At 51.0% G+C, this 13,545-nt stretch overlaps 1 protein-coding gene across 1 annotated transcript in view; it reads right to left on the bottom strand.

Annotated features, from left to right (window-relative positions):
- b4galnt4a (beta-1,4-N-acetyl-galactosaminyl transferase 4a) overlaps nt 1-13,545 on the bottom strand; it is a 136,163-nt gene that overhangs the window by 78,654 nt on the left and 43,964 nt on the right. The window contains exon 2 of the mRNA XM_030366359.1: nt 12,950-13,062. Coding sequence (XP_030222219.1) covers nt 12,950-13,062 — 113 coding nt within the window. The remainder of the gene's footprint in view (nt 1-12,949; nt 13,063-13,545) is intronic.

Here is a 13,545-nt window from a genome sequence, read left to right as displayed (position 1 = left end):
CATACAGGATAAGTAATGATAATTGCGGTTCACTTGCAATACATTTTACCAGTACATATTTCTTGGTGTCTGCTAAAAATGAGTAACTAGTAATAGCAATGTTCCTCCACATTTTCCCCAACACATATAAACACTCCAATCGATTTGCGTTCTGACGCGGCTCCATGTTGCTCTTGTCACCTCCGGCTCAAATTGAAAGACGCCGAAAGGAATTGGTTTTCCCTGGGCTCTCGCCGTCGTAAAGAGTCGTCGATTCCTCAAGCCCGCGGGATCGATCCCCGTGACGATGGGGAGGAAAACGACGAGCGTCTCGAGTGAGAGGAATCTGGCCCCTCGCTCTACGACGACACAACGCTCCCGAAGGAGAGGATCAGGTCTGGACAACACGGGACTCGAACCAGGTGCAAAACCCAAACGCTTCCGCCACTCAGAGCGCTTTACAATATTGCCTCACATTCACCCATTCATGCACACATTCATTCACTGATGGCCATGCAATGCGACAGCCAGCTCGTCAGGAGCAGTCAGGATCAGGGTGTCTTGCTCAGGGACACCTCGACACACAGCTAGGAAGAGCCGGGGATCGAACCATCCACCTTCCGGTGAGCAGCACAACCTGCCCTACCTCCTGAGCCACATGCCGCCCCGTTCCGTCCGAACGCTGTTGTAGAAGGAATATTCCTCGGGGTACAGCGGACGTCATTACGCCCCGGATGAGATGGATCAGAGATAATCACCATCCTCTGTCTCGTCTCCTCCGCTCCGCCAACCCATCCGCGGCGGCTCGTGCGCGGCGGCAGGAGTGTTTGATTCCATTCAATTTGATTATGGAGTTAATGAGTCCGGGCGCCACATTCATTCCGCCCGTCACCTCGGCGCGCTCCCCGGCCCGCAGAGGTCAAGCTCCTAATGGGGCTACGATGATTGGAAGTCAGACTAATCGGAACTACGGTAATGCCTTCATCTTGGCGACGACGTTATGATGAAGATAAAACAGGGAGGAGGAAGTGATTCGTGACTGAACACGAGGCGGCAGGGGAGGGGGAAACGGGAAAACAGTGTTTGTTTTGGATCAGGGAGGAGGAAGGCTTTTTGGACAGCGCGGCTGTACTGAGGAAACCACCCACGGTATAAATGATGGAGCCTGTCCTCCGAGCACACGGAGGCTTCGGCTCTCTCACGACCACTCAGTGTCTTTTGGCCAATCGACCGCTGGAAGGAACGACAACAAGCCAGCCGCAACAGGCCCCTTCCGTCGGCTCCGAGTCACCCCTTTGTGCAGAAGGCACAATTCATCCCATCCTAATAATTCCTTCAGACAGGCTGCTTCTCATGCTCGGGCCGGCTGCTATTTTTAAAAGGGAAAGGGCTTCGGGGGGCCGGAGGGAGGTTCCTAGAGTCTGGCACCACAGAGTCGGACCCGGTCTCCCCCTACCCGCTCCGGGCAGATCGGCATCGCAGCGTGGGCCAGGCGTCCAGGGGACCCATGGGCCGGGAGGAGGATCCATGTTCCCAGTGAGGAAGATTAATCACAGGGCTCAGCAGGAGCCGGCCTTGGCGGCGACACAGTCTTCAGCAGCACAGATCAATGGGGAGTGGGCCCTCTCCCTCCGCCAGGGCGAAAGGATTATATACTGCTGGTTATTATACACCGGTCACACCCTCCCAGGGAAGGGCAGCGATGGAAGGACATTGTGTGTATCCCGAATGGATCTTCAGCTGCATTCATTCGTGAGTGGCATTGCAGGAGTTGGATGGAGCTTGTGTTTGTAACCTTGACGGAGACCCACGAGGGACCGGGCTGGTTCCTCAGCAGCCTCACGACTGTGAAGCTCTGCAGAACCATCCAACGCCTCACCCTCAGGATCAGCAACGTAATGGGAGAGCAACGTTTGCAACGATTTCAAGAATTTACAGTTTAAAACAACTTATTATGCAGAAACTCACACCCACACACACCCAAACACACACCCAGACGGAAAGACACCCACACCCACAGTCACACACACGCACGCACGCACGCACGCACGCACACATACAGACACACACACACACAGTCTCACACACACACACACACACACACACCCTTTCTTCATCACCGTAGAGTCCCGATGGGAGAGGGGACGAGATTCCGGGCTCTAAGGAGCATTCCCTCGACAGACGGGGAAGACGGGGTGAGCGGAGACGGGTGGGCGGAGGCGTGGTGCTCGCTACGTCTGGAGAGCAGGGGTGGAGGGCGAGGGCCAGGGAGGCCCGGCACAGTAGCGAGATGTGACAGCGTCTTCGCTCGTTACGCAACGCTACATCTTTTAACTCGTTCCATCCATGCACAACGGTACGCCCGTGCAACCCTCCAACCATCTGTCCGTCTGTCGGCCCATCCATCCATAGGAGCATCCACTCATCCATCTATTATTCATCCGTCCATCGCCTCTAACCCGGGGCTCCGCTGAGACCGCTGTGCTGTGTGGCCACCAGGGCTGCTCTACCCTTCGTGTACTGCTCTCCCCTCGCTCCACAGGGAGTGTCAGGAGTGCTTTCTATTCACGTCGGGAACAATCGAGGCACAAAGGACAATGTTAGGGCTGAGTTGACCATCGAGTTCGGCGTTGGGAATGAAGATGGGCAATTTTGGGGGGTTGTGAGAAGTGGATGCACACACTGCGTATGGTGGCTTATGAAGAACGACTTCTTCTTAGGACAGTTCGGAAAGAAAAATATGTCATTTGATTTTGGGGCATGATCGGTGAAAGATACAGGCAGCAAAGTTGCCAAGGATACATTCCATGAGACAAAGGGTGTACTTTCTTAGATGGAAACCTTCACATTGTGGGCAGTAACAATAGAGGTGAGGGGGGATGACAATCATGGAGAGATTAGGATTGGCCGGGGCTGTAGTCAGCCGTGGCAGGAGAGACCAAGTTAAACTGCAATACACTATGGGTGAAGAGGACACGTCTGCACCTGTGAAAGCAAGGCTGCAAGACGGTTAAAAGAATCTACACAACAAAGAAGTCAGTCGATAAGCCTCAGTATCAGACTCCGTGGCTACAGTGGAAATGCAAACGCAAACTATCTTAACACCTTCCAGTTAGAGAGAGGAAGGGAGACATCTTTAGGTCCAAGGAGAATGTATACAGATTCCTTATCAATTCACAAGTAATCACAGTATATAAACAAGTTTTATATAATTGGTATATAATTATATATTATGTTATAATTAATATCTCGACGACAGTGGCTGTAGATTAACTTCCATTAACTTCCCAACTGTGCCGTCCATATTACTCCAGGTATATTGTGGGGGCAACAAATTCCACACACACGTCTGACTCGCCGTCACGAAAAGCAGCATGCTGTACAAGTAAACAAAGAACTACTTACTAATTCATGGGGCATAATAAACATTAACCATAATACACCACATTAAAGTGCAGGGGAGAGTTACTGAGAGGTAGAAACAACCTCGTCTCTTTGGTGAAATGCCTGAATAAACATTTTCAATTTCATCCTCTGAAATGCCCACAGGGCAGCATGTTGGCTGTGATGCCCAGCCCGGCGTCGTGTTGACGGCTCTCTCCCCCCGCCGACAGCTGCCCCTCTAGGGGGGAACCAGGTCACAGCAGGTGGCCCCGGCTACCGATGTAGTGGTTCGCTAGCGTTTAAACGTGTTCATATTTCACAGCTGGTTCTGCTACCCAACCCCTTCCACTCTCCCCGGGTTCAACTGCAGCGGATGCTGGGAAGTTTCTAAAGATTTAGTTTAGCATTTTGATGGTTTATTATAGAGTGAGATGGACATGAAGTTATGGGAGGTAGAGGGGACGACATGCAGCAAAGGCCCACGGGGGCAGGGAATCGAACCCGGGTCGCTGCGGTCAGGACTGAGCCTTAACGGTACGCGCTCTTACCGGTGCTCCACCGGGGCGCCCCCCGATGCTGTGATGTCTCAACTCGCTGGCAGCCAGGTCCAATAGCTTTAATGTATATCATATTTAATGTATATGAATTTTTATGCGCTGGAGAAGAGCCCAATTCCGTCTCCCCACTGCAGCAATATAACGGCCGCATTAACATTCTGCAGGTGTGCGGCAGTGAGGCCGGGGCGTCTGCACCGGGGAGGGAGATAAAGAAATGCTGTTTACTACAGCCAGACACATTTCACAAAGGCAAGGGAAATACACGGAGAAAATAAATTCAATCTACTGCCGCCTTATCTACAGTTCACCTGGCCTGCTCCGTGGTGTATCTGGGGCCCGGAGGGGGGGGGGGGGGGGGGGGGGGGGGGATAGCGCCAACGATCTGAGGGTCTCACTGGTCTGACCCCCCCGTCCTGCAGAGCCAGCCCTTTCAGACAGAGGTCGGGGGGGAGGTCCGGGGAAACAGTGTGTACTGACCCTGTCGATGAGCGCCTGCTGGTCATTAAGGGGTCACACAACACAGACCCCTGGTGGGATGTACTTGATCTCAAATGTGATTAACCACACTGGGGAGAAATTAGGTCGTACGGGCGGGCCGCATGGGGGGGCAGGGTTAGGGTTAGCGGGGTTGACCCATAAGGTTGCAAGTTCGATCCCGGACTCCACCTTGACACCTCAAAGTGTCGTTGAGCCAAACGCCCCATCCTAACTGCTCCCGACGAGCTGGCTGTCGCCCTGCATGGTTGAGTCCGCCGTCCCAATGTGAACGGGTGAATGAATGGCAATCATTTTAAAGCATTTTGAGTGGCCACTGGTTAGAAGAGCGCTGTATAAATGCACTTCATTCGCCGTTCACCCAATAAACCCATGGATATACTTTGAGAATAAACCTTAATCAAGCTCACACTGTCGCATACCTTCCTGGGACTGAAGTCTTCAGCTTCCCACTGAGCTTCTCAACGCGCTCTGTGAGACGTCCAGGGCACAGGGTGACGCTGCGAGGCGGCGGCGCACACGCAGCCCACGCCGCTGGGCCACCACAGACCAGCTGGGCCGCCGAGCGGCGCTCACGTCCCCGCAGCACTCGGCCCCCCCCGCTGACACCGCCGCCGGGGGAGGAATGTGGCACATGAGTGAGAGCGGGAGACCTGTCAATACCGCGCCCCCCCCCCCGGGGTCAACAGCGGCAGACGGGGAGGAGCGGCTAGCGACGGGCGGCGGGGGAGTTATAGCGGCGCGCTCAAGGTCACCCCGACACTTTGGGCAGGACGCCACCGGGTCTCAAACGGGTCTCGGGGGCTGTGTGTGTGTGTGTGTGTGTGTGTGTGTGTGTGTGTGTGTGTGTGTGTGTGTGTGTGTGTGTGTGTGTGTGTGTGCGCGCGGGCGGTTGCGTGTGTACATTGCTGCATCTATGCATTTGTGCGTTTGTGTGTGTATGTGTGTGTCAGCATGAATGCGTACGTGTGTGTGTGTACATGCACGCATCTATGCATTTGTGTGTGTGATTGGTAAGTGTTTGTGTATGGAAGGCAGTTTGTGTGTATGTACTCGTGCCCGCATGCGTGCCTGTGTTCGCGCGTGTGTTCGCGCGTGTGTTAGCCGGCTTTGTGTGCGTGTGTGTATGTGTGTGTTTTGGGGTGTGTCACATTTTTCCGGCAGCTGTACAGCATGAAGCCCAGGTTGGGGGGCGGGGGGGGGGGCGGTGGGGGGGAGGGGGCGTTGGAGGGGGAGGCGGTTGAGGGGGGGAAGACGCAGCTACAGAATGAAAGCAGTGATGATAAATAATTCAGAGGCCCCAAAATGTCCTCGTATGACAGAGCAGTAGGAGAAGTCACTGACACCATCAGCCAACTGTTGGCCTCAGCCTTCGCCCCCAGCCCCATCCCTCTGAACCACCGTTTGAGTCATCATTTTGCTCACGAACGGGAATCATGCGCTGTCCCCCCCCCCGTGACAAGTGACACAACAACACTACGGGAAAGCGACAACGCACCACTGTTACATCCCGGCGATGCCTCTATCCTGAGGAGAAACAGTAGCCGGCACTGCTCATTAAATGCCTTTCATTAGAGTGGAGGCGGAGGTGGAGGTGGTGGTGGACGGGGGGTGGTGGGGGGGGGGGGGGGGGGTGTTGGTGCCGGTGGTGGTGGAGGTGGTGGTGGAGGTGGTGGTGGTGGAGGTGGTGGTTGGGGTGGTGGTGGAGGTGGTGGTCGGGGTGGTGGGGCCCTTAATTACAGACGAAGGTTAAGAAAGTAATCAGTCAGACGGGGCCTGCTGGAGCGCGAGGCCGGCATCACGTGGCTGTGAGGTAGTAAAAGAGCAGGGTTCGGCTCCGATGTCTTGGGAATCGGAGCTCGCGCCGCCCTACCAAATGCCTCATGGGGTATCCAGTTCCAGCCGGACGCGTCAGCGCCCTGTTTTGACGGGCCGAGCGGAACAGCGGCCTCGCAGGCAGGAGTACGGTGTGTTGCTCTCTCTCTGACGCGGCGCGTCATTCAACCAATCACTTCAGCCGGTTCGTGTTTCCGCTGCCTTTTGTTTCTTCGGGATACGTTACCGTGATCAGATTCGGTGACGTTCGGATTCCGATCGCTCTTTTGTCTCTGACGGACGGACTGACTGACTTGGGACGATTGTCTCCGGAGGTGGCTCAGCAAAAGCACAAGAACAACTTAAAAGAAAGGCGCAATTGGAAAAAGTGCGATGCGGTTTGAGTGCAGGTGTCTTGAGTCGAAAGACTTGAGACTCACTTGCTCAGAGTTCACTTAGACTCTGCATAGCCTCCCCCCTTAACTCCCCCCCCCTCCCCCCCCGCTCTTACACACTTATTTTTTGTTGCACGCCCTGGCACTTAATGTATGCACTTATTGTATATTGTAGGTCCTGGCACTTAAAAATAGTACTTAGCATCGTGTAGCATCTTATTCTAGCTATCTTTGTTGTGTACGGGGAATGGGTTAAATGGGTGTTAGTGATTGTTAGTGCTTCCCACTTGGTTCTATGAACATCCTTACTGTACCCACAGAGGTATATTGGTCTTACTCTTTCCTCTGACAAATGTACTTACTGCAAGTCACTTTGGATAAAAGCGTCTGCTACATGGCCAAAATATAGATCTAAATGTGTACAGAATGCAAGTCCTTTAGTCCTTCACGACTTTGACGCAGTGAGAAAGACATTTACAAACACCCATTTCAGTTCACCATGATCTCAACGGGACCTTCTACTCTACACGAGGGCCCGTGCCCGTACCGCCCGTCACGTCTGTCTGCAGGCCCCCGCGGAGGTCACCCCCCAGGCCGACAGGGAGAGAGGCTGTTCCGGGCTGGGGGGGTGACCTCCGTCACCCCCCCAGCCCGGAACAGCCCCTCTCCCGTCGGCCTGGGGAGGAGAGACCCTGCCCTCCTGTCCCCCATAAAGCATCGGTCCACAAGGCCGCTCCGCGCGGCTCACACTGACATGTTTACGGGCCTCGGGGCCCCTGTGGGTTATCAGCCAGACCCCGCCTCGCAGGCTTTATGAGGCCCTGTAAAATGGCCGGCGTGATTGAAGGATGGAGGCTGGTGAGGGTCGTCCTCTTTTTATTCCCTCTCTGCTGCCTGACCTTTCGGTTGTCTGCTCTATATTTCCAATCGTCTGGACGCTGGAATGCATTCCTGGTCTTTTCAGCTGTGTGTGTGTGTGTGTGTGTGTGTGTGTGTGTGTGTGTGTGTGTGTGTGTGTGTGTGTGTGTGTGTGTGTGTGTGTGTGTGTGCAGTTGAGACTGTTGGTGGGTGTGTGGGTGTGTGTGTCTGTGATAAGTAAAATGCTCTATCATTGTGTGTGGGTGTTCATGGGTGTGTATTTGTGTGTGTTTGTGTGGGAGTCTATGCATGGATGTATGTGTGTGTGTGTTTGTGTGCGCCTGTTTTTAGAGAGAGGTTGTCTGTCATTGGGTGTGGGTGTGTGGTTCTGTGTGTTTGAGGCTGTGAATGTGTGTGCATTTGGGTGTTTGCATGATTTGTAAGATGGTCTATCATTGTGTGGGGGGGTTTGTGGGTGTGTGTTTGTGTTTGTGAGAGACTGTGTGTGTGTGTGTGTGTGTGTGTGTGTGTGTGTGTGTGTGTGTGTGTGTGTGTGTGTGTGTGTGTGTGTGTGTGTGTGTGTGTGTGTGTGTGTGTGTGTGTGTGTGTGTGTCTGAGAGACTGTGGATGTGTGTGTGTGTGATGAGAAAAATGGTCTATCATTGTCCTGATGTAGGTGCGTTAAAGCAATCTATCAGCCTCTGAATCCCTCCATCCATTTTAATATCTCCATTATAGCTTATATATGCAATACAAAAAGGAATATACAATGAACTCTACACAGAAAATATACCATGTACAAAACACTAAACCATAAATATATCTATGCATAAATAGATCCTCATATCTATTTATATTTTATTATCTGTATCTTGCAATTGAGAAAACCCCCCTCTCTCTCTCTCTCTCTCTCTCTCTCTCTCTCTCTCTCTCTCTCTCTCTCTCTCTCTCTCTCTCTCTCTCTCTCTCTCTCTCTCTCTCTCTCTCTCTCTCTCTCTCTCTCTCTCTCTCTCTCTCTCTCTCTCTCTCTCCACCCCCCATGAGAACAATCTGCATGTCACATGGAACCTAGAGCGCTGAGATCAGTATCCATGACTTATCCATATTCACACGCACGCACGCACGCACACACACACACACGCACGCACGCACGCACGCACGCACGCACGCACGCAGGCAGGCAGGCAGACAGACAGACAGACAGACAGACAGACAGACAGACAGACAGACAGACAGACAGACAGACAGACAGACAGACAGACAGACAGACAGACAGACCAAAAGGGACACCCAACACACACACACCCAGCAACTTCCAAGACACACACACCCAGACACAGTGTCATCCAACACACACCCAGACACACAACATCCAACACACACATGTCATGTCCATGAGCTAATCCAAACCGCCCAGAGGCTAAAGGTTGCTGGTTTGGATCCCTCAGAGACAAAGTAGTTGTAGCATCACACATCAGCCTACCACTTCCCTCACTTCATTCAAACTCTCTGGAGATCAGACATGAACGTGTGCGGGCCAAGGAGGACGTTTTCATAGAACACAGCTTCCCCGTTTTAACTGGAGCATCGCCCATATGTATACAAACAGCATAATTACACCCGGCACAGTTTGTGACGTGGTTAAAGGAATGTAAATTCTAATGTAATTACAGCAGTCGTCTCCATACATGTCTGAGTAATCCCTCTCCTCCCTCTTATGTGCTGCTTGGTAAATCATAATACTAGGATTGCTTAAATTACTTTCTTCAATGCTTTTATTGCATATGCTGCTGGGGTATCAAGACGCACACAGCGCTCATCTCAGCCTAATAGACTCTGTGCAATCATCCTAGTAGTGTGCGTGTGTGTGTGTGTGTGTGTGTGTGTGTGTGTGTGTGTGTGTGTGTGTGTGTGTGTGTGTGTGTGTGTGTGTGTGTGTGTGTGTGTGTGTGTGCTTGTGAGATTGTGTTTGTGTGTGTGATTGTGTGTGTGTGCTGGAACATGCATGTGTGAGTCTGTGTGAGGTTTCTGTGGTGTTTTGTGATAGAAGTCCATAGCACTTTTGTGTGCTTATGGCCATGGGCTCTTTATGTCGGGGCGGTTTTGTGGCTATCGCTTATATTCAATGCTGCTTTAGTGAGCTATTAGCTAAGTGCTAAACCGCGTGGAGTAGTTCCAGCAGAACAAGTTAAAGATGTAAGATGCTTTGCACTCTGTTCAGTGCTCGGCAGCTGCACACTAGATTAATATTATTACTGCATTGGCTTCTCTTTCTCTTTCTGTCTCTCTGTCTCTCAGTCTGTTTCTGTGTCTCTCTCTCCGTCTCTCTGTCTCTCTGTTTCCCTGTCTCTCTGTGGCTCTCTCTTCTCGGACACTATGTCTATGACTATCTGTCTCTCTCTCTTTCTCCCTGTCTTGTAATCTCTCCGTCTCTCACTCCCTCTTGTCTGTCTCTCTTTCTGTCTATCTTTCTGCCTCCCTTCGTCTGTCCGTCTTTCTCTCTCTCTGTCTGTCTGTCTATATGTGACTGTATCTCTGTCTGTCTGTAGTTGCCTGTGTCATTGTCTTTACAGGGTACCTATAATGTTGAAATGACTGTTGAGCAAGCGTTTGACGTTACATTCATTTGATCTCTGAATCAGCCATCTTTTGAGTGGTCCTTTAAAAGTCCCTCGGGAAGCTGGGGAGGGTAGTTTGAAGACCCAGTAAACCAATTATGGATCCTCATATCTGCACGCACACGCACATCGTCGTCGGGTCAAAAGTATTGATGAAACAAAAAGATAGTTAAAGGCTTTCTGAATGATAGATGGAGGTAGATGCTTTATGGAGCTGAGCACCAAAAGCCCACCGGGCATACCTACACAAGCACACATATACAGCCCACACTCACGCACTCACAGACACATCCCCCCCCCCCCCCCCCCCCCCCCCCAAACAACACACAATTTGTTTCTCAAACCAACCAATTTTACTTAACGTTGAACGGAGCCTTATATCTCACAAAGCGCTGAACATAAATCTGAATACCGCCCTTCTCCCACAAGCCCCGTTTAGCGCCGCGTTTTAATTGTCCTGATTTAGGATTTGTTTACTGTACGACGCTATGCACACCGCTTCTCCGAATGATCATCCTCGCCTGACGCAAAACTTAATCCATCAACAGTCATTATGGGGGTGTGGGGGGCTGGGGGTTGGGGACGTGAGTGCGACGCTATTAGGAGTCAGAACAGGGCTTGTGACTCTTTTAAGCGACTTTAGATGCAAAGCGGCTACAGCTGCAGGATTCAGCGCTCCGTTCTGTCGCCATAGCAGCAGCAGCAGCAGCGTGCATTTATTGGCTGGCTTTATCGCTGCTTGCACATTTCCTTAAATCCCTCACTTTTGAAGCCATTTCCACAGTAAAAGCTCCTTCTGTTGTTTTTTTTATAAACCAGATATATGACTGTGTGTAAACTCCCCTCCCGGTCTGCTCTGTGTTCACCTTATACACCAGGGCTTCGGGTAGCTGATGCTAGCTGACGGTAGCCATGGTTTACATCATACGTTTACGTTTATGTTTGTAGTGGCTCTTACATTCCTTTTTTTCTCCAACCATACAAAAAGGTCAACTCACGATGTTAACGATACTCAAGAAGCTGGTGTGAATAGAAGTGGCGCAACTACTTAAAGAAAGGAGATGAGAGAAGTAGTTGGGTATGGAAAGGTTGCAGGAATCTGCTCAATATGTTATAAAATATAATTCTAATGGAGGTCTCCATCCATTTCAAAAACAATTAATACTTGTGGTTGTTGGTATATAGTGAAAAGTAAGCACATTCTCACAAAGCTATTCTTGGTTTCCAACTCTTTTTTTGTTTCAATCCTCTGCATGCCCATTGCAAATGTCCATAATCGGTTTCATCAGGATGTTCTGATTGGAAAGCAGCGAAGCTATATAGTATTTCTACTCAAGGCAACCCACGGTTGTGTATCTTACATTTACATGTAGCAGACGCTTTTATCCAAAGCGACTTAAGGTTCATTCACACATTCACACACTAACGGCTGAATCAACCATTTAAGGCGACAGCCAGCTCATTGCTAGATGGATAAGGTTTAGGAGTCTTGCTCAGGGTCACCTCGACACTCTGCTAGTCGTCGCGGGGATCAAGCTAGAAACCTTCCTGTTACATGTCAGCCCACTCGACCTCTTGAGCTACTGCCACCCTTGTGTATGGCCAGGGTACAGTTATGATTTCAGGCTGGCAACGCTCATGGTAGCATTCGCTGCTAAAGTGGCTTATCGGGTAGATAACTGCATGGTTGCCGTTTCAATTCCCAGTTCCTCCTAGCTTTGTCGAGGTATACCTGAGTAATACGCCTAACCCTAACTGCCCCAGAGGATGTTGCTGTGGCCTTGTTTGGGTGTGGCTGACACTGCCGTCGGTGTGGGAAGGTTTGAAACTGAGGCACTACTGTTAGAGCTCTGTGTTTTGCCATAACAAAAATGAGGTCAATTGGTTTTAAATAAAAATTATGCATTGAGATTGAATAGTACGATAAACTGAGGAGTAGATATGTTTTTTATTTAAATGTAAATACAAGCAGATGTCATCCTTAGAGATGTGTGTGCTAACTGAACATTGTGCTAAGCCCCTGACTCAATGGTGTTTTTAATCTTTCCTAATCATGCTAATGATCAACATTGACTTGTCTCCGTTCACTTAGCCTCCCAGCTGTGGTTCCAATTCCCCATAAAGTGGGAAATGGTGTCAAATGTGATCCAAACTAATTGTCCCGCGCTGTGTTAAAGCCTAATGTGTTTGTCAAGTCGATACACGCTGGGAACCGCATCCTACTACATTTAAATAAAACAGAATTAAGATTCAATTGGGGCGCCTCGTTTTGCCACAATGATGCGGAAATAGTGCAATCAAAGTATTTCCTTAGTTCAGCCTTATCCGACACAGTGGGTTTACTGTACTGACCACACAGTTGTTTGTGTGTGTGTGTGTGTGTGTGTGTGTGTGTGTGTGTGTGTGTGTGTGTGTGTGTTTGTGTGTGTGTATGTGTGAGAGAGAGATTGAAAGAGAACAGGGCGATGGCACAAGTGTGGGTGATACTTTTACCAGACATTTCATTCTGTGATGGAATTGATCAGAGGGGGAAGATAGAAGATAAGAGAGAGACAGAGAGCGAGCGAGCGAGAGAGAGAGGGAAGCAAGAGCGAGAGAGAGAGAGAGAGACCTGCAGACACGTAGCCTTAATGCTCGAGACAAATTTCCTTTGGGACAAATTATCTTGAACCTCGACACATCTTGACACACTGAATAGTTAAATACTGAAAATCACAGTGAAGAAAGAAAGAACGACAGACAGACAGGCAGACAAGACGCTTTTGATCAAAGCACAATATAAACGCAGTCCATTTACAATTTACCATTTACAGATACGCAGACAGACAGGCAGACACAAGAGACTCACGTTGCCGTCGTCCTCCCGGCTGTCGCTGCTGTCCTCGCTCCTGTGGCGTCCCGCCGAGGACCGGCTGTCCCTCTTGCGGCTGGCGTCCGTCCCCTCGCTCTGTCTCTCTCCGTCTGGGGGAGGGGGAGGGGGGGGGGGGGGGAGGGAGTGGGACAGTGTCAGTCAGTGTGACAGCGGGAGTTATGAATACAATCCATCATTTCTCCCCATCAATCTCCGGGCGACCTGAGTCCCGCCCATCCTCATCACTTTTAATAAAGTTGTTGCGACGATGACGATGGTGATGATGAGGAGGATGATGAACGCAATTAATCGTCTGGTCCGCCCTCGTGCGCCGACACCGGTGTCTACATCATCATTAACGGCGGCGGCGGTGGCGTCAGGTTCGTCTTCATCAGTGTGCGTCTGACGGCGAACAGCGCTATAGCCTCTCTGCGAGCGGCAGGTTCCCGTTAGAAACCCACGGGGTGGACTGTGGAACCCGGGAGAGACGGGGCAGATGGGTAACGACCCGGGGTGGGGGGGGGGGGCGGGCGGAGGGCACTTAGGAGAGGTGTAGACGGTGGAAATATGGATGGACATAAAACAAGAATAAA

The sequence above is a fragment of the Gadus morhua genome, chromosome 9 (genome assembly GCF_902167405.1).
Source record: "Gadus morhua chromosome 9, gadMor3.0, whole genome shotgun sequence".
NCBI lineage: Eukaryota > Metazoa > Chordata > Actinopteri > Gadiformes > Gadidae > Gadus > Gadus morhua.
This window is presented reverse-complemented; position numbering and strand designations above follow the sequence as displayed.